The sequence below is a fragment of the Elgaria multicarinata genome, chromosome 1 (genome assembly GCF_023053635.1).
Source record: "Elgaria multicarinata webbii isolate HBS135686 ecotype San Diego chromosome 1, rElgMul1.1.pri, whole genome shotgun sequence".
Classification (NCBI taxonomy): domain Eukaryota; kingdom Metazoa; phylum Chordata; class Lepidosauria; order Squamata; family Anguidae; genus Elgaria; species Elgaria multicarinata.
The window spans coordinates 178822309-178845734 of record NC_086171.1 but is presented as its reverse complement, the minus strand read 5'-3'; the positions used below and the strand labels follow the sequence as shown (position 1 = coordinate 178845734).

General features: G+C 38.3%; 1 protein-coding gene across 5 annotated transcripts in view; it reads right to left on the bottom strand.

Moving 5' to 3' along the window:
• The window catches only part of CEPT1 (choline/ethanolamine phosphotransferase 1), a 28998-nt gene extending 5660 nt beyond the window's left edge, over window positions 1–23338 (bottom strand). Inside the window, exons 1-5 of one of the 5 annotated variants that reach the window (XM_063144322.1) lie at window positions 23232–23338; window positions 18207–18617; window positions 12582–12729; window positions 8648–8789; window positions 7258–7342 (exon numbers count right to left, since the gene is read on the bottom strand). In XM_063144322.1, coding sequence (XP_063000392.1) covers window positions 7258–7342; window positions 8648–8789; window positions 12582–12729; window positions 18207–18545 — 714 coding nt within the window. In that variant the 5' untranslated portion in view covers window positions 18546–18617; window positions 23232–23338. Of the gene's footprint in view, window positions 1–1968; window positions 2054–7257; window positions 7343–8647; window positions 8790–12581; window positions 12730–18206; window positions 18618–23128; window positions 23211–23231 lie in introns of those variants that run through there. The other 4 variants (XM_063144290.1, XM_063144307.1, XM_063144298.1 and 1 more) reach the window with 4 other exon arrangements.
• Window positions 23339–23426: the final 88 nt, after the last annotated feature.

Genomic DNA, 23426 nt, shown 5'->3' with positions numbered 1-23426 from the left:
CTCTAAGTATGGCTAAATCTGGATCCAATCCCAGTATGTGAGAACTTCCTGAGGAAACAGACATGGAAGAAGAAGGCCCAATATTTGAATTCCCGTTTTGGGGTAGTCAGAAACTAGGATCCATGAGAAGTTAGTTGACATGATGAAAAGACAGGATTAGACATGTCCAGGGAGGAGAACTAATTGAAAAATGAAAGAAATAAAAGGAATAAGAAAAAAGAAATGTTTGGATCTACCCAAAAATTCCAAGCTAAAAAGCTGGGAAATGAAGAAAAGCAAATGGGAGAATCAATGAAAATATAGGGCTGTAATGCTGGATAAAAATGTGGCCCAATCCCAGTACTCTAGACCAGCCTTTCCCAACCTGATGCCGTCCAGATGTTTTGGACTTTAACTCCCATCAACCCCAGCCAGCATGGCTGGGAACTGTAGTCAAGCAACCCATTAAATTCAGTCAGTATTCAGACCACCAAAATTTAGACTGCAATCCTACACCCATATATGTGGGAGGAAGCCCCATTAAAGTCAGCACTATTTACTTTTGTGTAGGTATTTCTAGAATTGTGCTGTTAATATATTGTCCCTTTTTCTAATAATTTCACAATAAATATTTGCTCATTGACTATTTGTTCGCTTAAAATGGTTTTTTGGGCCACCTTTAACGGTAGAACTTTGTTACAAGCATTTCACATGTTTTTCCCCACGGTAACAAGTGACCTTCCTCCCATCATTTTGTGATCTCTTAACTTTTACTTCAATAAAGGCAACATACACCACATGTATGCACTCATTAATCTGTTTTTAAAAGAGTGGTAAGAACCAACAGGGCTATGTCTCCCTTATCATGTTGTAAACATGTATGCATTTGTTCATTTATTCTTCAGAGACTCTGCACTTTCCATCTCCTGCGCTGAAGTGCACAAGGTTAACCAAAGGCACAGGAGGCAATAGCAGCACAGCCATCATCCATTCCCCAGGCCATCTGGTGCCCAAAATGTTGCACCACTGTCACCATAAAGCAGCTTATGAAGCTCTCATGTGAAAGGTCCTTAGATAGAAAAGTGGAATGTTTGAGTACATATGTTATTACATATTTTTCTCTATACAAGGTGAGGTGTGATTTTTTCCCCCAGCAAAAGAAACAACCAGAAGAAGCAATAGCTGTCCAAACTAAAAAAAGAAAAAGTGTTTTACATATTGTGTAAAAAAGCGGGCACATATTCAATTTACGTTAAAATACTTCAATGTGTTTTATACTTCAAAGAAAGTGTAGGTTTACTCTTAAATCTACAAAATAACCCTTTGCCAGTACAATATTTGCTTTATGGTAATATATTGCAAGCACCACACATTACTAATAATTAAATTGTAGCAAAGTAGTTGCAGAAAAGTAGCTTTTCCTTTTAACAGTAACTTACAAAACAAGACACACAGCTGCTGTGTTATGGACCAAAATGTTATGTTTTAGTAGACATGCATAGCATGCTCAAGCATGTATGGCAGCCAAATCATCTTTGATAACTACTCATGACAAATTGTGTCATAAAATTTTAACACCACAATTTGAATGTGGTTTACAGCTCAAGACTTACAACTAGGTACAACTGTCCTCCTTTTCCAACTTAAGCAGATTTGTGCTAGGGAACAGTCCACCAAGATGTTAACGTTTTCTTTAACTGGCAGACAAAATTGTTTCTTACGGAACAGACTTTGGGGCTCCTCCGACTAAATGACAGTATATTACGCAGAAGAGAGACTGGCTTTAAATATTTTGGGGAATGAATCAGTGCTCTGAGGTTAAAATATAAATTTAATACAATGCACAGGTATTTACTCCATTGGAAAAGCTTTCCAACAAAAACAAAAATGGTATTGTTTTAAATGTATAAACATGTATTTTTTTAAAAAAAACATATGCTGAATATAGATACATACATTACATGGGATATACAAGATGAACAGAATTACCATAGTTTCCCAAAATGTTGGTCCTCCGATCACTGCCAGTAAATGCATGATTATTATGAAGACTTGCACTTCAGTCACATCAATTCTGATTAGGTACAAAAAAGCCAAAAAAGCAGAATTACACAATGCAATTTTAATCAGTTTGCAAGCACAGCAGCTCTCCTGTATCATGCACAAAGTAAAAACAAACAAATAATGGAGGAAAAATGAAAAATTCAGGGGAAAAGAAGTTCCTTGACATGCTGTACTGTGTAGCTCATTATGCTCACAGCACAGAAAATAGAGCTAACGCTCGAGGCCACAAACCAGAATAGCCACAGAGCAGGTTGGGGACAAGCATGTATGTAGTCAGAACTGTTTTAAGTTTCTACTGCAGTCAGTCACTTGGGCTGTACGGGCAAGTTGGTTTTAAATGTAAAAATGTCTTGCCCAAGATTTGCTGCAGGGGAAGCGCTCAAAACTTCTCTGGCTGCACGTGTGCTTCTTTCCCACCAACTGTGGCTGTCTAGGAGTGCAGCTAAGTGTAGTAGTTGGAATTTGTTTACTTCTTTGAACTAACCTTTATTAGCTGCAGAAATGTAAACAGTAAACCTTGCCCACCAACAAAAAGAATTTAGAGTGATATTTCCAAGAAAAAACGTTTGCCCTCATAGCAGTCCCTCTCCTTTAATTTTGTGTTGCAATTCACATGGCCCTGGTGATGACATACTACTACTAGTCTCTTGCATATTCCCTTCACTTAGTTTACTTTAACCATGTTGCAGGCATTAACCATGGTTAATCTTAACCAGAATTTGGAATCACGGTTGAAGTGTGTTTGCAAAGCCTAATTAAGAGGATTCCTGATTAGCAGAAGTGCAGACGTAACACTAAAAACTATGGGAAAGGAAGGTGTATTTGCACCACAGTGAGAGGAAGGAGTACACAAGTCTGCAACCTGCTCCCAATTTCTTAAGCATGGTTAAGAAATTGGCAGTATTATACCTGCACTAAACCATAAGCACCAAAGTTTTCTGCTAAGTCTTAGGTATGGCTGTTTTTTGAAGAACATTTGGATATATTTCTTAAGTTTGCAGGTCATGTCTTGCCTAAAGGCCAAATTATACTTTGTTTTTAACATATACTTTTATTTATTTATTTAATGCATTTTTATACTGCCCGAAAGCCAAAGCTCTCTAGACAGTTTACAAAATGTAACAATGTAATATCTGCATGCAACAAACATGTATTCACCGTTACATGTATCATGCAGTTTCATGTGCCAGAAGACCATGATTGGCTATGGAGTACAGAGCTCCTGTCAAGCTTGTGACCATGCAGGAAAGTGGAGCCACTGATTCCAGGACCCCCTTCCCTTCACTGCCTCAAAAGGTGATCAATGTCACCAAAGTTGAAAGTGTTGATAGGTATGAAGAGATTAATAATACTACAAAAGAAAATGTATGGGGAAAAAATCTCTGTATTCACATTCTATAAGTATAATGATTCACTATATTCCGTATATAACTATTTATATTTATTAGACAGAAGAATACCATAGTTTCATAATCAACTTTCTACACATTTCCTTGTCTAGAGGCATTGCAAGTACCAGTCCACACCCATATTTTCATATGCTTCACAACAGAAACAAGATAGTTCATTAAGCAGACTTAAGCACTAGAATACTACAGTGTGTGCGAGCACACAAACATACTACATATCTTGTACTTTCTATAAAGGTTCAATCCCAAAGCTAAATGGGGACATTTGCCTTGATCAAAAGTTCATTCACATAGGAAAATATTTTCACACCCATATTTCATCATTTCATATACCAGAAAACAACTGCTTAAATGTAGAGCTAATCACTTCTAATAAATATATTAGAAATGAATTGTGAACAATCATTTAGTACTCTGCTGTGGCAAATAACTTGGGTTGTGTGTGAGCTATCCATTAATTTAATGTTCAATTACTGGTTCAAGAAGTTTAAGTAGCAATGTCCATGATGGCAGAAAAATATTTAACAAAAGCAGAGAAAAACTGGATTAAGCAACCTTGCATTAAGTTGTGTTAAATCCATTACATGTCACACAGAAAAAGTTCTATGATCAGCATTTATCAAGTACATTTGCAGGTGCAATGTTTGCACATGAGAGCTCTCTCCTATGCATGTGAAACAGTCATTTGACGGGAGGCTTGCAAACAATTCCTGACTATTAAATGGAGACAGTCAAATTCAGATTTGTTCAGATATGATCCAATCCATTTCCTGATTGACAGATAGACAGATAGATAGATAGATAGATAGATGAGTGTGTGTGTGTGTGTGTGAAATGGATAACTTATTTCTGAGCGATCTGATGCAAGGCACAACTGCCTCACCCATCTTCTTCCAAATGTTTTCTCACTGCTACCTTCTGGTCAATCATGATAATTTTCTAAGAGCTCCTTCCTTAGAGATAAGAAAAAATGCTGACAATGCTTTATGTTTACCCTATCCATGTCCATTTAAAAATACTTTGACAATTCAATAAAAATATAACTTTAAAAATTTGGTTTCTTTCCATTCCCAATTCTTCAATCCTTAAAAATTGCCAAATAGTGATGTTTTTAGAAGCCTGGCACAGCAGTCTTGGTGGCAAACTAACTCTGGGTGAATTCACATCATCACTGAATCAAAACAAGACAAACCATAAAAGAGAAAAAAAAACCTTAGCTAGTACAAACTCTGTTCTTCTGAACTCATTGTAGAAGTTTAAATCAGAGCATGCTGCTGGCTAAGGAAATAAACAGAGTAGTAATGGCAGAAATCCTAGTCTGGTTTAATATAACTGTGTTTCCAAACAATTCATACACCTAATGTATGATGTCTTCCATATTTTTGTCTCTTGACAAAGAGATAGTATCCACAGTACTTCCAAACCCTCGCACAGTGACTTAGACACTGCTTTAGAAGAAGTACACTATCTCATCTGAAGCAGCTACGGATGTTATATCATTGCATGTAAATGCAATAGGGAGGGGTCTTCACCTGGCTGCATCTATCCGATGTAAGCAATAATGTACTCACAGTGAAATACTACAGATGCATGTGCTATTTTAAATGTGATGCTGTATACTAAATCTGTAATATATGAAGTACGTTTGGAATCTGATTTAACACAGATACCAGGGTGGGTGGGTGGGTTGTTCAGAAACTCTTTTTTCTCTCCAGTCTAGATGTAAGAATGCCACTTGACCTCCACTTTGGTGCCTTCTTTCCCTTACCCTTACAGAGCAGGGGTGGGCTGAATTCAATTTTGGAGAAGCTCTTAATGGGCGCATATTAGTGGTGAGGGGACTAAAGGCAAAGGGGGCAGCACCAAAGGCTAAAAAGATGGGTCAGAAATACATACGTACATACATACATACATACATACACACACACACACACACACACACACCACCACCACCACCTGGTATCTTAGGAGAATCATTTCAATATTTTAGAAGGGGGGACTGCGCTAAAGCCAGAAAACCACCAATTATTGACAGTTGGGGGAAAGATGCAGGAGAATCCTGGATGTCTGGACTGTGACAAGACAAGACATAAAAGAGAAAAATCCCCTAGTTAGTACATACGCTATCCTTCTGAACTCAACAAAGAAGTGCTAGATTTCCATCCCTGTTTTAGAGTTACTATTCTGTAGACTCTCGAGTTTAAGATCACACTATTTAATACAGTGCCAGAATTATATACATTTAGTTTCAAATGCATCACCAGGCACCTATCTTACCCAATCTTTCCTAGTCATTGTTTTGGCTAATATTTATTTTGCCTAGTATTTAAAAATGTGACAAAACATACATGAAATATTGATTTAAAAAATTACAACTGCATTATAGAGTGGGGCCATATTTGTAAAAGAACAAACAAACATTCAGGGTCTTGTTGCTTTGCCATAGCTTCTGTTATGTTACTTGCTTCCCTCAAGCTAGGAAGTCCCACAGTTCAAATCTCACCTCCGCCATTAACTCAAAAATGGTCTTAGGCAAGCTGCTGTCTTTCTGCCCACCCCACCTCACCCCCACCTGCACTGTGAGGATGCCAATACCATGTACTGACAGGTTTTTGTTGGGATTATGAAGCTTATGTATGCAATAGTCAAAAGCACTGTATAAATGCTAATTATTATTTCCATTACCTGCTGACACAGCTGCCTCTAGTTTTTTATTTGTCAGCTCTGGCAATTTGTTCTACATCTTACTTTGTAGCCCACATTCTTCTGACCCGGAATTCAAAATCTCTTACATTGCTTCATATGATACATTAGTTATGCTTGCTGAAAATATGTTGGTGTTTCCTGAAGCACGTATGTAATATGAACAGAAAAATGTCTTTAAACTCTCAAGTGCATGTGCCTGAGAGCCCAAGTTGGCTTGTTTCTCCCCAACACATGTACCCTCTTATTCATATTGTATGCTTCACGAAACCCCATGTAACTGCTACAAATACTACTGCATAGTTGAAGCAGACTTCAATCCCTATGTTCAGGAAGTACTTAAAACTGTGTTACATGGCAATAGGTACAAATATCTACATCAAATAAAAGATGGTAAAGTTATATAAGATCTTGAGAGATTTGGAATATCCACAATGACTCACTTTCATAAAAATAAGCTTAAATCAGGAAACACCCCCATCAATATCTTGAAGAAAACAGATATTTATTCCACAAAGCAGCAGAAAGATCAAAACTGTATATAACTAAAGGAAAATTGGACGATTAAATTTTGGCTTATTAGGAAATTACATCACCGTTACACAGTTTCTTAGGAAAGAGCCCTATAGGATCTTTCCTAAGCTTAAGGGCAAGGAATTCTAAATAATAACTAAGAATATTTGTCTAATATCAACATTTTTCAAGATAACTAGCTATCTACACAATTCTTTTTTCTGGTGGAAAGGTTTCTAGCAAAAGAGGAAGGAAATATTCCAAAGGTGGTTCCAACAAAATTAATCCAGACCTTATGTAAAGAGATGCTTCCACCACTCTAGTATTCGTCTCTTCAAAGAGGTGAAGTCAGTTCTGCATGTTTTACAATAGCCAATGGGGAAGAAAACACCAGAGTTTCAAAACAAAGCTATTTGTGTTTTAGTCTAGATAGGGGTAGGGACTTCACAATCTGCCTTTTAGGCATTGTCCAGGAAATATCATTACAAAAACAATGGTCATTTATTAATTACAGTGTGCATGACGAAAAGGTGCTGTCACTACAGAATTCATGCCATTAAGCTAGGTAACACTGATTTGCATCAGTTACCGTAACATTCCAGAACCCGGGTCCTAGAGTTCCTGTGAGAAGGTGAGTTATTATAATACAGAGTTCAGACTCTGTAACATCAAATCTATGTGTGAGGGAAAGAAACATTTTAAAACAATTTACTTCAAGACCTTCAGCTTAACCGTTTCATGAGAACACATTTTCTCTCAGCGTTAAGACCATGGGCTTGAAATCAAAAGGAAAACTTTAAAATATTATAAACAGTTATAATTACAATTGTAGGAAGGAGTGAAAAGTAGTAGCAAAGGATGTATATTCACATCCCACTGAAGTCAACTGCAAAACTCCCATTTGAGTTTATTGACTCTGGATTGCAATCAAAACAATATAGTAAAAGGGGGTTTGAAAATGTTCTAAAAGCAATACATAATTCATATAAGGGTTACAAATCAAATACATATTTACATTTTCAGTAATAATGTTACCTTAAACATGCAAATCCTATACATGATCTGTAGCAGTAGTTCTGAAGTTGTGTTACATGTACAACAAAGAGCAGGCAGATCACAAAGGATTAGATGCCATTACTATATTTAGCTTTGCCAAATGAGTGATATGATAAATAATTTTGAATTCTACACAAAGTATCCTATAGTGTCTGGAAAATGCTCCTTTATGATTATTTATTTATTTATTGCATTTCTATACCGCCCAATAGCCAAAGTTTTATTATTATAGTTTTAGTATGAAACCATTTTTTTATTTAGTGTTTTCAAAACAGAGTTTGTACAATTATCACTGTATAACTCACTCTAAGGCGGCTGATTTCAAGACCTGCTGCAACAGGAAATAAATGCTTTGGAGAGGACATAACAACTGCTGTCTCAGCACAATTCTGTTCTCCCAGCATCCTGTATTGGGAGTTGCTTTTCGAAACTTATGGATAGTACAATTGTAGTACTAAGAGTATTAACATACCAATTCCTATTTTTAGACCATATTTATACTTCCCTCTTTGCACTAATTTCCATTTAGCAATAATTTATAAAATGTTGGATTATTATCAGCAATTTTTTTATCCACAAGTCCTATCGAAGTGTACAGGATTGCTCCAGGACAATTCTTTTCTGTTGAGATAATGAATAAAACTGAATACAACAGGCACTAAATAACTCTTCTAATTCTCTCTGGTTTTAACCACCCCATGCTGTTTACAAACCGTATGATTACTCCTCTTGACGAAAGTGTGCTCAGTTTTATTATTTCTGTTCGAATGATAGATCAAGTTAATTAGTAACACTTTTTAGGCTACGACATTGTTTCAACATGCACTCTATGGCACAGATGACAGATACACAAATACATACTTCGAGAATTAGCAGTGTGACATGTGACAATATTAGGTTTCTGTCTTAGTTGGCTTACTTACATTCCAAAGCGTAATGTTCCAGAGACATATGTCTGCCAGTGTGCACAGTAGAACATGAACGTCCCAGCAAAACAGCAGAAGAACATCCAGTCAGGGTTTGTCCCCAGCTGTACAGCAATACACGTTCCCAAAACCACAAAGACTGAAAACAAAATAAATTAAAATGAGCATACATTACAAGTTACAAAATCAAAACGTACACAAATAAATGTGTTCACTTACTAGTTCATCATTATGGCTATTCAACAGCCTCTAATATGTATTTCGTACACTCTCTCACTGTTCTGATTTTTGGATGCATGTTGGTAAATATGTTAAGATTCAAGATCAATGTGCGCTGTAAGATTTATGCATCATAAACAAACTTCAATACCCAAAATAATGGACCTAAAGAAGACTGGTGGGATTTCAGTTCCATCATAACTAACATGGTTATGTATTTTTAAAGATGGATACCTAGTTTACATTGGGTTTGAACAACTGTACAATTTAGACTGCAGTCTTAAGCACACTTAACTGGAAGTGAATCTCATTGAACTCAGGGGTATTTACTTCCAAGCATACAATTGCACTGTTAATAACATTTCATAATTAATGGGCAGCTCAATCCTATCCTTTGTCCTATCTATGCTACTGTGGTACTACCTGAGATCTCGCACTGAATGTTGATAAGTGTACAAACAATGAGGAAGGGGAGAAAGTCCGGCTATGAAGAGAAAGCAACTATTATTATCTAACTGCAATTGCTTCCTCTAATCAAGTCAAAGAAGTGTTGAAGTTGATTAGATCAGATTTCAAATACCTTCTAGTCTAAGCAATTACTCTCTTAAGGGAATAGTAAGTTAATATTTCTAAAGGGGATTTTTTAAAATAGAAAAATACTTTTTAAACCAGTGGCCCACAACCATTTTGGACTTGTGGGAAAATTTGGGAATTTGAGAAACTGCTATGGGCACCACTACAAAATGCCTAATCAGTGGATCACTGCTTTGGCATCTGCCTGTAACATCTACGGATCTTAGGCTGCATTTTAGTCAGCAAAAACTTTCATTTTTGCATATATTCCATACCGCAATAACTCTTTAATAAGGGATTGTCTAATTCAGATAATTGCTGGGAGTGGAGTACAGTCAATGCTTCTTTAAAGTGTATGTTTTGGCATTGTCCAGTAGTTGCTTCTTTTTGGGAGGAGGTTATTACCGAGAATTTTTTTGTACTGGAACAGTCTTTAATATTCACTGATGTACATGCTCTTTAAAATTATTTATCTGCTTCATGGAAATTAACAAATGGACATTATAAATGGATTCTCCGTGCACTTTTGACAGCTTATTACAACATTGACAGCTTATTAAAAGACAGCATATTACAATATTGGCAGCTTATTACAACATAAACACTCACCTCTTAAAAGTGCAATGGATTGAATGGATTACAATGCTTTCAATATCTGAATGGGTGGCATATAGATGCCATCTTCAAATGGATATTTATTTGGATATTTGGTCCACTTTTGTTGAAGCTTATGCATAATAGCTAGAAAGTTCCATGCATTGTGTACAAATCCATGTACATATATTTTAAAAAAGGCTCGTCGTCCCCGTGTACCAACAGGCACCACTTATTTATTTATTTATTGCATTTCTATACCACCCAATAACCGAAGCTCTCGGCTATTGGGGATCCCTTCACGGGCACCACTGGAGGTATCATAAGTCACCATGGCAACCATGGCTGCCATGTTGGGGACCCCTCTTTGAAACAGTGAGGCAGTGGTTGGATGGGGATGTGCTTAGCAATACATTATTTTTAGAAAGGCTACAGGAATCTCATGCTGATTAGATGGTATGCACACATTTTATTTCATTATGCATGGCCTATCTATGCAAGGTATATAAGCTGATTACTGAGAGCCAGCACTTTTTTCAAGCAGCTTGAATCCAAGTTGGACAGCACTGTTCATAACAGGTGTATGTCTTGTAGCAGTTTGGTGGCTGTGCCACTTTAAGGTAGTTTCTATTGGTAGCACTATAAAAACTACAAAGCCAGTCTGAACAGGGACCATGGCAAAACGGGGAAAAATGAATGTGACAGACAATGAAAGTTGTATGTTATTTGCTTACAGCCAGAGATCTGTGTTGCAACTGCTACCGAAGCATTCTTTGTGAGGAAAGCACTTAGAGCTCTTTGTCATCTTCTTTGCTCTGCTGCCACAGTGCAGCAATGCATTTAATTAGGTTGCTGGACAGGAATTCAACCACATATGCAATTTTAAGCATATAATGCTTCCAGCTGGATGATTTTAGAATATGTTAGTTGAGATACTTTGTAATGTTTTAAAGGTCCCAACAACAAAGCCAATTACACACATAGTAAGTAAAAAAAGTTCTTAAAGGCTGCTTTTGGGGATACAAGGAACTGAGCATTTCCTGAGCTAGCCTGCAAGCCTTGGGAGCTGTGCAATCCCTGAGTTTGTCTGAGCAGGACTGGACTGAGCTAAAGCAAAGGCAGGGTCAATGCAATACCTCCCCTGGTCAGCCCATGTGACTTTAGGGAAGCTGGGGTTAAGGCATAGGAACATAGGAAGCTGCCTTATACTGAGTCAGAGCTTTGGTCCATTTAGCCCAGTATTACCAATACTGACTGATAGTGGCTTTCCAGGGTTTCAGGCAGGACTTTTACAGCCCTACCAGGAGATTCCAGAGACTGAACCAGGGACCTGCTGCATGCAAAGCATGTCCTCTACCATAAGAATATAAGAAGAGCCATGCAGGATCCAGAAAAAAAGTCCATCTAGTCCAGTATTCTGTTCATACAATGGTCAACCAGCTGCTTGTGGGAAACTCACTAGTAAGACATGAATGCAATAGCACATTCCCACTCATGTTCCCCAGCAACCACTAAACCCCTTCCGGGGCCCTGGACAAGAGTAAGACTCTATAGCAGATGACCCCTCCTATCTATGGAGAAGGGGAATAGTTTATAGCAGGTGTGGGCAACTTCTTAAGTTCCGGGGGCCATTTTCACCTCCTGGAGCCTGGCATGGGGGGTACCTAAAACACAAGCAAACCAAAATTGTCAGTTTGTTGCCAAATCTTGGCAGCAAACCACTCCATAGCAATACAGAAGTTAAATTTAGCTTGGTGCTCTGTAGTAGATGCCCTTTTAAAAAAGAAAATGTGGGGGGGGGGAGGCAAGGTCCACATGCAGCATGTGGGACGAATGTTGCCTACCTCTGGTTAGAGAGAGCATATGGAGGTACTCTGCATAAGCTTTAGTTAGCCTCATGCTTGGTTGGACAAGTTCAAGGATTGCACAGATACTAGGCTAACTCAAGGACTGCAGTTTCTTGAAGTCTTACAAAACAGCCTTTTGGAGTGCTTACATACTTCTTGTTAATGTCCAGGACCTGGATGGAAAATATATGACATTTCAACAGGGCAGGTGAAAGCATGCTGGAGAACAGAGATGCTTTTCAACAACAATGAAATGAAAATGAAACTAAACAGACTCTGTTTTGGCTCAGCTCTACTATTTCTCTGCCCAAAGTTTCTGGGAAAGGGGTAGATTAAAAATTTAAATACCCAGACAGGTATTTCAAATATTTTAATAAGTTACTTATATGACATGTTAAATAAAGATTTAAAGTACTTAATCTAACATTACCTCATCAAATTTAGATTCTGTGTTGAACATAGTGCCAAAACTTTGAGATGTGACAACATGATTATAAAATCAGAGTGCATTATTCCCATTCTGACAGACTATCAAAGGCTTTTCTATTTATTTCCATTTCAGAATTCTCAATACATCACAATCCTACATCCACTTGCCTAGGAGTAAACTCCATTGAACTCAAGGGGACTTACTTTTGAGCATACATACATAGTATTGCACTAACAAACCATTACCGTTTAATAATATGACATGATACCTGTGGACAGTGAATCACAGCCATGGTCAAAGAGTTCTCCCAAAGGGCTACTACTATTGGTTCTTCTTGCTTGCTTCCCATCTATAGCATCCAAAGACTGGTATATGAAAAGGCCACAAGCACATGCAATATATGCCCAAGGAGGTGCCTAAAAGAGAAGGAATGTGAACAGCAGTGAAATGTGAATAAGTATGCTTAGGGTTTTAAATCTCACACGGTCCTCAAATGAACCGTTTCTATTTTTACTTAAAAAGGTTACAAGTAATATCCTCACAGTTATTGCCATCTAATATTGGGGTGCCTTTCTGCATGAATAAGGAAAATTATATAAAATCACATTAATATTAAAAATAAAAGCCTGCAAAAGCTTTGTAGTTTAGTACGTTCATAAACATTGTTTAAAAGTATGCACACCAATGAGACCAAATGCCAATGATTTGTTTGTTTTCTTAATATTAATTTTAATATCTCTAGGCGAATCAGAGATACACTTACCTTCATTTCTCTGTTTTCTGACTGTGACATACTATAAACTAAATGATATCTCATTTTTTACTGGGATGGTATTTTGCTGGCTATGATGAAATGGCTTGTCCTAAGTACCTTTACAATGCACTCCCATATATTATATTAAGCTCTCTCTAATCAATGGAGTTTACTCCCAGTAACAATGTACGGGCTGCAATCCGAAGTGCATTTACCTGCAAGTAAGTCCCAATGAACTCATTGGACATACTTCTGAGTAAATATGCATAGGCTTGCACCATTAATGTCCCGGTGTTACAGTTCATGTAATAGATTTATTCATGATATTTTTGTCCCACACTTCAGCCAAAAAAGGCTCCAAGAGGGGCTTAAAGAGATTAATGAGTCAGTCCCTGCCCTCTGGCTTACAATCTAAAAGACATGACACAAAAGGAAAAAGAATTGCGAGGAAGAAGAAGGGAGAAAGAGTAAAAGTCAGGCATGAATTCTTAGTTTCAAATAGTTTTGAGAGCATGTATTCTTTGGAAATCTTTCCTTAGCACAGATTCTTTGCCACAAGTTTTTTTTCAAGCTTTTATGATGGCCAGAATTAGGCTAACTTCTGAATTCCTAAGATTTTAAAAAGATTATCAATATATAAACTCCCCATTAAGTAGGTTGTACACATAACTGTATATCCACATTGCAGCAGTTCTCCTATAGTAGCTGTTCTGTGCCATGTTGGATTCCTACTAGTATTAGAAACAGGGATAGGGAGGGGATGTTCCTTCATGCTGTAAACTATGGCAGAAATGGAGCATGTAAAATGACCAGTCTTCCCAACGTGGTGCCCCCCAGATGGTTTGGACTACAACTTCCTCAATTACTGATCATTGACCATGCTGACTGGGTCTGATGGTTGTTGAAGTCCATTAACATCTGGGCCAGATCTACAATAAGCAGGATATGACACTTTGAAAATGTTTTAAAAACTGTATATGGAGTGTGTCCTGGACCCAACAGTCGTCACTACTGTTATAAACCGTTTTAAAGCAGTAGTGTAGATCCTGCCCTGGACAGCACTGGGTTGAGGAAGGTGAAACAAATCATATGTGGCCAAATTAAAGATTAAAAAAACAAAAAGTAATGAGCAGCCTGGGGAGTTTCAGAGCTAGAATTTAGACAAACCTCAATCAATCTAAATCAATATTTTACAACATTTCCAAGAATGCAAAGTAAATTTCAAGGGTCATGGCAATGTTTGATTCCTAGATTTTATTACTGCACAGTAGAGCATTCAATGTGACAGTCAAACTTAATTTTTGTGAACCGCCCAGAGAGCTCCAGCTATTGGGCGGTATAGAAATGTAAATAAATAAATAAACTGCCATCCATTCTTTAAATAGCTAATGTTTAACTATTAATATGCATTTAAGCTAGAAGACAACGTCAATTTGAAGTTTTACAGATAAATTGGCTCTGTTCTTGCCATTTAGGATGAAAACACAGATATATACCATTTTTGTTTTACATTAAAATATTTTTTTCTTATATGGTAGGGGGCTGCCTGCTCTAACAGGTGATTATAAAACTTAAGTGGTTTAGGATAAAATTCCAAGAAAAATATTATGAAATAGGAAAAGAAACTTGAAGCTAAAAACTTATTTTGATATCTTAATAGTTAACTTACAAAATCATCTTGCGGTATTTATAATAGTATAAGATAACACAGCACAGTCATACCACTAGCACAGCAGTGCTTCTCCTTTCTCTTATTTGCATGTTCATTTGTTTGGTTAGAGCATAGCATGGCTTCACTGAGATGCAATACAAATTTTACTTCAGAAACTCTCATGTGGGGGCCATAACATTAAAAAAAAGACTTATAATTCACCTACTCAGAGAGATCATTGGTCTACATTAAAACATATATTAATAAATGCTGATCTACTTTATCTTTCGTTGCCTGTATAAACAATGAAGTCTTAGCCCCCATCTATACGACAACAGGATTGCTCCTCATTAAATATAAACCCAAATTTTTGTTGATTCGAATGTAGGTAAACAGCGTCACACAGCAGCAGCGATTTATTTCCTGAATTTATTTTTATAGTGAGTTATAAATACGCACATGCACATTATCGCATATAGGAAGCTACGGAAGAGAGAGGAGCGAAGCTATAAATTTTATATATGGAGCTCCGCAGATTAATAGAACAGACAAACCAGGAGCGGGCGGGCGGGCGGGCGGGGGGGGGAGGAAAGCTGCAGCACAGGGAAAGGAACGAGGCTACAGAGGGAAAGGAACGAGGCAGCAAAACATGTCTCTTTCGTCTGGCTGCCCATTTCCCCCTCTTTGTTTTTGTGAACCACCTAGAGAGCTTCGCATATTGGGCGGTACAGAAATGCAATAAATATATAAATACATAAATTTGTTTTAAGAAGCTTTCTTTGATGAGCTCCACAGAGAGACTAAAATCGGCACGAACAAACGAGGGAGCCAATTGGTGCGAAATCGGCCAATCATGTTGTCCTACCCTCAAAGCTCTGCCCACATGTCAAAATCCGATTTAACTCCCCCAAAGACACATAGCCATAACGTGGTGCAAACTCAGACGTGATCTAAAAGTTGTGGTAAATCATGAATGCGAAGATGCGCATTATCGTGGTTAAAACCCGGTACTGTGGCGAATGGACAGCTGTATCATGTAACCTAAAACGCGAATATGCGCATTTAGGTCGGGGTAAACAAGCCATATAGACAAGACCTTAGTCTGCAACCAATACCTGATATTATAAATGGACCATTAGGTGCTAACAATATTGTTACTTAGTGAGTGTTGGAGAGGGTGTTCCCATTTATAAAAGTAAATGTTTCATTTAGAAAGTGGCACTGAATTTTGTAAAATAAGTATGGAGAAGCAAAACATTTGTAATAAATAAATAAATAAATCCAGTACTTTCCTGAACAACTGTGGCATAGATGGATAGCCAAGAAGTATCTTAAATATGCAGGTCTACAAGAAGTGCAAGATAAAGTATTTTATCTTAAAGCCTTCTGGCTTTCTCAGTTGCATTCGTCGAGTCTGATGCAAAGTACGTCATTCATCCTAGATCAGACCCCCAGATGTTTTGGACAACTCCCAGGATTACTGACCACTGGCCATGTTGGTTAGGGCTGATGGATATTGAAGTCCAAAATATCTGGAGGGCACCAAATTAGGGAAGTGTATTCTAGATTGCAGTTGTAAAGAAAATACAACTGCTCTTGAACCCATCACTGTCTCTTTCTCATGTTTGCCACTGCCTGCTTGACAGGTTTTTGAGGGTCCTTGGGCAAGACACCCTCAATGCCCCCCTCCTCCAATGATTCTACCCTCTAACCACCATTATCACCATCTGCTATTGCTTCTCATCCTCTTTCTCATCTATCGCTTGCTTGACAGGTAAACAGCCAGTGAGCAAGCAGGCAGTGGCATCTACTGCTCCTCCTTCTCACCACCAACACTGTCTGGGCCACCCTGAGATCCTTGTGATATAGCTCAGGATATATATGTCTTAATAAATAAATAATAAGAGGCAGGTGAACAAGCAGGTTGCAATGGTGAAGAGGAGAAGCAAGTCCAGGAAGTTCTTGTAATTTGCTGGGACTGGGCCCTTGAAAGGTCCTTGACCTTGCCTGCCCTTAGCACTGGCCCTACTAGGTAGCAACATTGCCAAGGATTTGTTTGTAAATAACAAAATTAACATGAGTTAACAATTTGACTTGATAGTAACAGAGTCAATGAAGCATTTATTATTATTATTATTATTATTATTATTATTTATTTATTTATTTATTTATATAGCACCATCATTAATGGGAACACCCTCTCCAATACTCACTAAGTAACTATATTATTAGCACATAATGGTCCATTTATAATAGCATGTTTAATTCTGGACACCAAATTGATGAAGGATGTGGGCAAATTAGACAAGCTCTAGGGGAGGGCTATAGAAGTGTTCAATTGTCAGAAGGGTGGGGAAAATAGGATTCACAAAAAAGCAAGCAGAACAATTATTTATCTTATCCATTGATAAGATACGAAGTATAGGAAGACGTGATCTGGTTAAATAATTGGAATAACTTCTTATCAGCCATCAAACTACATCCTCTTGAGAAGTTGTAAAATCCCCATTCTGGACAAGCAGCTGTCAGAAAAATTTAAGGAGTTCATTATCAGGACAAGGGAAATGAACTAGATTAAGAGCTGGGTGGAGCGAAACCATTAAGTGTTATGTTTCTATTTTTAAAATGCTAGCTTGGCTAATCACAATCATTTGCAAATCCAACATCCTATTTACACATGTATATTTGCAATTAGGAATCCCACTTAGCAGACATTAAGCACTACATGAGTCAAGGCAGTAAAACAGGTATCTCAGCATGAACAAGTTTCACTCATAGGGTGCTGAGTCACTTAGGGCTTATTATGTGCAAATCTCATAGCAGTACAGATGGAAGTTGAGGTGAGAACATCCAACACTGAAAGCTTCTAAGATTAAATAACAGGAGTCTCTTGCAATAATATTCTAACTGCAGACCCTTTGGCAACAACCCACCCCCATTCCCAATATTTCAGAGCTGCTTTCTATTTGTATAGAGAGTAACTCAGCTTTTATTTCCCACCCACTAACTATAAAATATTGTATATCTTCAGATTTCAGAGGATGAAAAAAGTAAGATAGCACTGACTCAGGAAAAGGCATTTGTGATATTAATATGATATCTTCAATTTGTATGTTTAATACATTTATTTATTTAATTTATATAACGCCCCATAGCCGAAACTCTACCCTTATTACGAGCTCCAATGCTAAGATTTCCCTCATTCTCACACAGTCAGAAGATATTCCATGGTGCTAGTGATATTATGAAAACATTAGTGAAATTAAACAATGCCATATTTTATTTAGAAATTGAGAATTTTGTAAAGATATTATTTAAATCATGTTTCTAAAATACTGAGTAATTCAGATACCATAAGAAAAAAAAACATAAATAAAACTCCATATTTCTGTTCAGACAATGCCAAAAAGCAAGTAAAATGGAATATTGAACCATTTAATAAGAGTACAATCCCTTTCCCAAGAGAGTGTTAAAGAACTTTAGCTTACCTGCTCTGTAGCTGTTGGACAATAAAATACTAATATTATGGTTGTACAGATGTTTATTATCAGTCCAACTATTGTAATCAGATTAGGGGCAATCCAAGATGGTACTCTTCTGACTAACCATTCCCAATAACCTTGCATTAGTGGCTCAAGCAGGGACCGTCCAGCACTTTGATATTTGTGTTCCTCTAACCGTTTTAGCTGGTGTTTTGACAAAGGTGGTGTAGGCAACTGAATCAACTTGTTTAATGAACATCCTGATGATGGAATATGACCATAGCGCACAGGGGATTCCAATTGCAATTCCCCACATCGTTTCTTCAGGGATCGATTCCCACTCATGGATTTGTTCGCCTTGAAGTTTATTTCTCACAGATCTTAACAGTCGTAAAGTATCATAAGATTCTGGTCTATCTGGAACATAAAGTATTTAGATTAATGTAAGAGGCAGAAAGTTATCTTAAAGCTAAAAAGTGTTTAATAGTCAAAAAACAGGGGTCCCTCTATACAAAATCATCCACAAAGGGTAGATTTTTTATAAACCTATAGATTTGTACATGGATTTGTATATATCCACAGAAATGAATACGTATGAAATATATACAATTTTCTAGCAATTATATTAAGGCTTCAACAAAAGTGGACCAAATAGTCAAATGTATCCATTTGAAGGTGGCATCTATATGCCACCCATTCAAATAATGAAAGCACTGGAACGTCTAAATCTACTGCATTATAGGAGGTTAATTTTTATCCTTCCAATGTTCTAATATCAGCCTTTCAGCTGGCCAAAGGGCACAGAGAATCAATTTATGCTGATCATTTGTTAATTTCCAGGAAGCAGGTAAATAATTTAAAAGGGAATGTACATCAGTATATATTAAAGACTATTCCAGTACAAAATGTGTCTGTGCAATAACTTCATCCCCGAAAGAAGCAACTACTGCCAAAATATATGATTAAAAGAAGCATTAGCTGTACTCAACTGCCAGCAATTAGTTGAATTAGACATTCCTATTAAAGAAATGTTGCCGTGTTCAACAGACATGAAACAAAAGTTTTTGCTGACTAAGACTGGAGTCCACCTGGAGAAGAGCCTTCAGCGTGGTAGCCCCCCTCCTATGGAATTCCCTGCCTCTAGAGGTCAGGCAGGAGCCAACTTTGTATTCCTTTCGACGCCTCCTAAAAAACATCATTATTCCAGGAAGCCTTTCCTTAATGACCAGCCACGGTTCACTGTACATTTTGCTTCTTTTAAAATCTATTTTAAAGTGTTTTATTCTGTTTTTAGTTTAGTTTATCTTGTATACCACTCTGAAATTTTGAATGGGAAGCAGTATATATTGTAAATAAATAAATAAATAAATAAAATGCAGCCTAAGATCCACAGACAAGAGAGGTACATGCCAAAGTGGCAATCTACTGATTCAGCATTTTGAGGTGGTGTCCATAGCACTTTCCCAAATTCCCAACTGTGCCCACAGGTCCAAAAAAGTGAGTCAAAAGTGTGATATCTGAAAGATCAACCTACTTATACATCAAAAACTGTTCAGAGATTTCAAGGACAGATTACCAACTCAATCACAGCTTTTAAAACACAGCTAAAAACTTTTCTTTTCCCTATAGCTTTTAAACTTTGAGTTTGTTCTGACTCTATACTGTTAGCTTCACCCTTCCCGGTGCCTGTTTACACTTCCCTGTGCCTGTTTGCATTCTCTTTCCCTCCTTATTGTTTACTACAACTTTATTAGATTGTAAGCCTATGCGGCAGGGTCTTGCTATTTACTGTGTTATCTGTACAGCACCATGTACATCGATGGTGCTATATAAATAAATAATAATAATAATAATAAGCAGGTAACCATAAACTACTGTAGGAGCTGTTGAAATTCTTCCTTCTGTTTCAATAAATGGACCAAGAATAAGAAATTAATTTCTAGTAGCATTGGAAATATGTGCTACAAAAATTCTTCATCCATTTCTAGGAAAAGCTGTATTACAGATTTTTAATGAAAAATAGATCCATATGGCAATCTTTTGTACACATGCCAATCATTGTACTTGCTACTGATAAATTTAAAAATTAAACATCCAAAAGGACATGCTGGCTATACTTTATTTAAGTTATTAAAGGCAAAATCCTATGCATGTGCATGGTGGGGAATGCTGGGAGTTACAGAACTTTTTCTGTCTAAACATGCACAGGATTGTGCCTTTAATTCATTTTATGAAGACGCTCACTGCATATTTTCTTATAGTTCATTAATTAACATGTATTTATTTATTACATTTTTATACCACCCAATAGCCGAAGCTCTCTGGGCGGTTCATTTACACCACTCTTGTCATGGCCAAAACTAAGTTTAAGACCTGAGTGAATACTGGGTCATTCAAATAAAACTATTTCATAAATGTTAAAAATCTATAGTACAAAGACGTTTCCCAGAAAGCATTAGCTTGGATCCAGAGGGTAGAGTTCCATCCACAGGACTCTCCTGCTGGAGGAAGCAGGGAAAGGTGATCTTTACCAATTCCCCTTTTTCCTATAGACCCCTGAAAAGCTGTTCTGAAGAGTGGGAACAGCATAGAAGGTAGGCATGCAAGAGTGAGGGGAAACTGGTAAAAACTGCCTCCCCATCTTTCTCCAGCAGGAGCCTGCAGTAGATATTGGTATATTACATCAACTGAAGGTGCACTTCAATTAATTTTTTAATTATCTTTCCAACTGGAACAAAGGCTAAGTAAATGTAGCTGCATTTGCTCTTATTCAAGCATGTAATCCTTCTCATCCCCTTTCACCTTCTCTGTGTTGATTCCTCCACAGTCAAACTTAGACTGTACACTCCTTGGCACTGAAACCATTCTCTTTTGCTTACCTTGCACTGGAAAGCACCATTGATGACACAATAATAATGATAATACGGTCCATGTTATTATTATTTTTAATAATAATAATAATAATAATACTTCCAAGAGGGGATTAGACAAATCCATAGAAAATAAAGCTATTGATACTACTCATGATGGCTATATACTATTCCCAGAATCAGATACATGCTCCAGGGGAATGAGGGGGCAATTGCCTGCATAGCTTGCATTTGGGCTTCTTATAGACATCTGGTTGCCAGAGTGGGAAATAAGATACAAGACAATATGGTCTGATCCAGAAGGAATCTTTTTATGAGATACCCACTGCTCTCACAACAACGCTCTAAAAGCAAAGACTACAGGACTGGTTCATAGATCAGGAAAGTTGCAACAGTGACCATACAGTGCCACACTTGGAGTTTATACTTTTTGGCTGGGGGCAGTTGGAACTCCTCCTCTTGAATACAGCAGTGATGCTAATTCCTCCATAAGGAAGACTAAAGTACAGAATCTCTCAAAGGATCTGTACCAGGTTATCCTGTTCCTCATACTGGCTCTGGATAATGAAAGCAGCTAAGTAAAGTTTTGGTTTATTAGTTTGGTGGTCACCAAACTAGTCTTGGCATCTACTAGTTATAACTATAAGTCAATTCAGTAGTGTTAGGGCAAAAATCAGGAACTACCCAAGGATGAATAACAAAACATGGGGACAGTTTTAATAAAGAACCTTTATTCAATCAGGGATATTTGGAGGAGCCAGTCTCTCCATTAGGAAATGAACCTGTGCTCTACAGTATGAAAAAAAGCATTTTATTAGTTTCTTGCTGTTAGTATGAGAAGAAGACACCCAACTAATGCATTTGAATTTACAAAGACACAAAAAAGGGAAGTAAAACTTTCATACAGGATTCACTAAAACAAGAACAGAAAATGAATAGATAAAACAAAGGAATTTTATTCAAGCCTCCTGAATGGATGCAGTTATTAGTATTTTGATACATATTCCAAATGCTTTCCTTGAACTCCCCAATTTAAAAACGTTGCAGTTTTGTAGCATTTCCCAGGCAGCCCTTATAGCAGAAAATGTAAACAGAAGGTTGCCACATACTGGCTAACTAAATTTCTACAATTAAGTAGGCAAATCTGAAGCACCACCCTCAAACCCAAGGTAATAATGGAGAAGCACAATGTGGAGACCTAATCCAGTCAGTAGCAATCTTTATGACACTCCCCCAGGTGATCAGGATATAGAAAACACGCCACAGAAGGCCAATGAGGTAACTCGGAGCTTGCTCTTTACCGGAGTGGCAAAGGAACACAGGGCAGCAAATTGGAGAGTGAGGTCATAGCCTAGTGGCACCGCACATACTTTTCAAGCAAGTATTATAAGTCCTCTGTGCAGGGAAGTGTCCTCTTATAAAGAGGACATGCATTGCATCATCATCATCATTATTCATGATAAAAACAACAATGTACAAAGTCCCAGGTTCCGTCTCTGGTGAAAGGAAAGCAGGTAGTAAGGAGGTAACAAACCCATGCCTGAGACCTCTGAAGAGGCCGCCGCTGCCATTCAGAGTAGCCAGCGCCGGACTAGAACAGGGCTCAAAGGTCTGACTCCATTCAAGGCAGTTCCTTCTACAGCTCAAATCCCAGCGCAAGCATCCCTTATCCCGAGCCTGACACACCTGTACCTGACACCAACCTTGACATGTGTGTGTGGGGGGGTGCGTGTGTCGGAGTGGGGCCGGGGGGGGGGTATTTCGCCTCGTCCTGGCACTCGAGGCTCACCCGCTCCGATTACATCGCTTCAAGGACTGCCCCACCGACTGACTGACAGGACACGAACTGCGGCAGCCCTCTGCCTGGCGCCACGCACCGTCCCCGGCGGAGGGGGGTGGGGAGAAGCCAAGGCCAAGATCCCTCTCCGGGGTCCACGCAGCGCAAGCCAAAGCCACCCACCCAGCCCACCTCATGCGCAGGAGACCGCAGGGGGAGGAGAGAGGGTCCCCCGTCCCTCCTTGCCAAGGACCCTGGGGGCGTGTGAGGCGAAAACTTACATTAGCCAGCCCCCCCGCGGAATCTGGAGAAGACCCGGCGCCGGCGCCCGCCCCCCGACAGAGCCCATCACCCTGAAGCGCACTGAGAACACCCGGCTTTTACCTCAACCAGCCTCTTCGCCCAGGCGGCGCTTTCACGTCGCTTTTGCGGCTGCCGTAAACAAGGCCGGGCTTTGGTTGCTTAGGAAAGGCGCGCGACCGTGGAAGGCAGCTAACGGAGGCGAAGGCGCGCCTGCGGGAGGGGGCGGGTAGTGAAGAGAAGGAAGGTGGAGGGCAGGTGGGGATTGGCTGTGTGAGG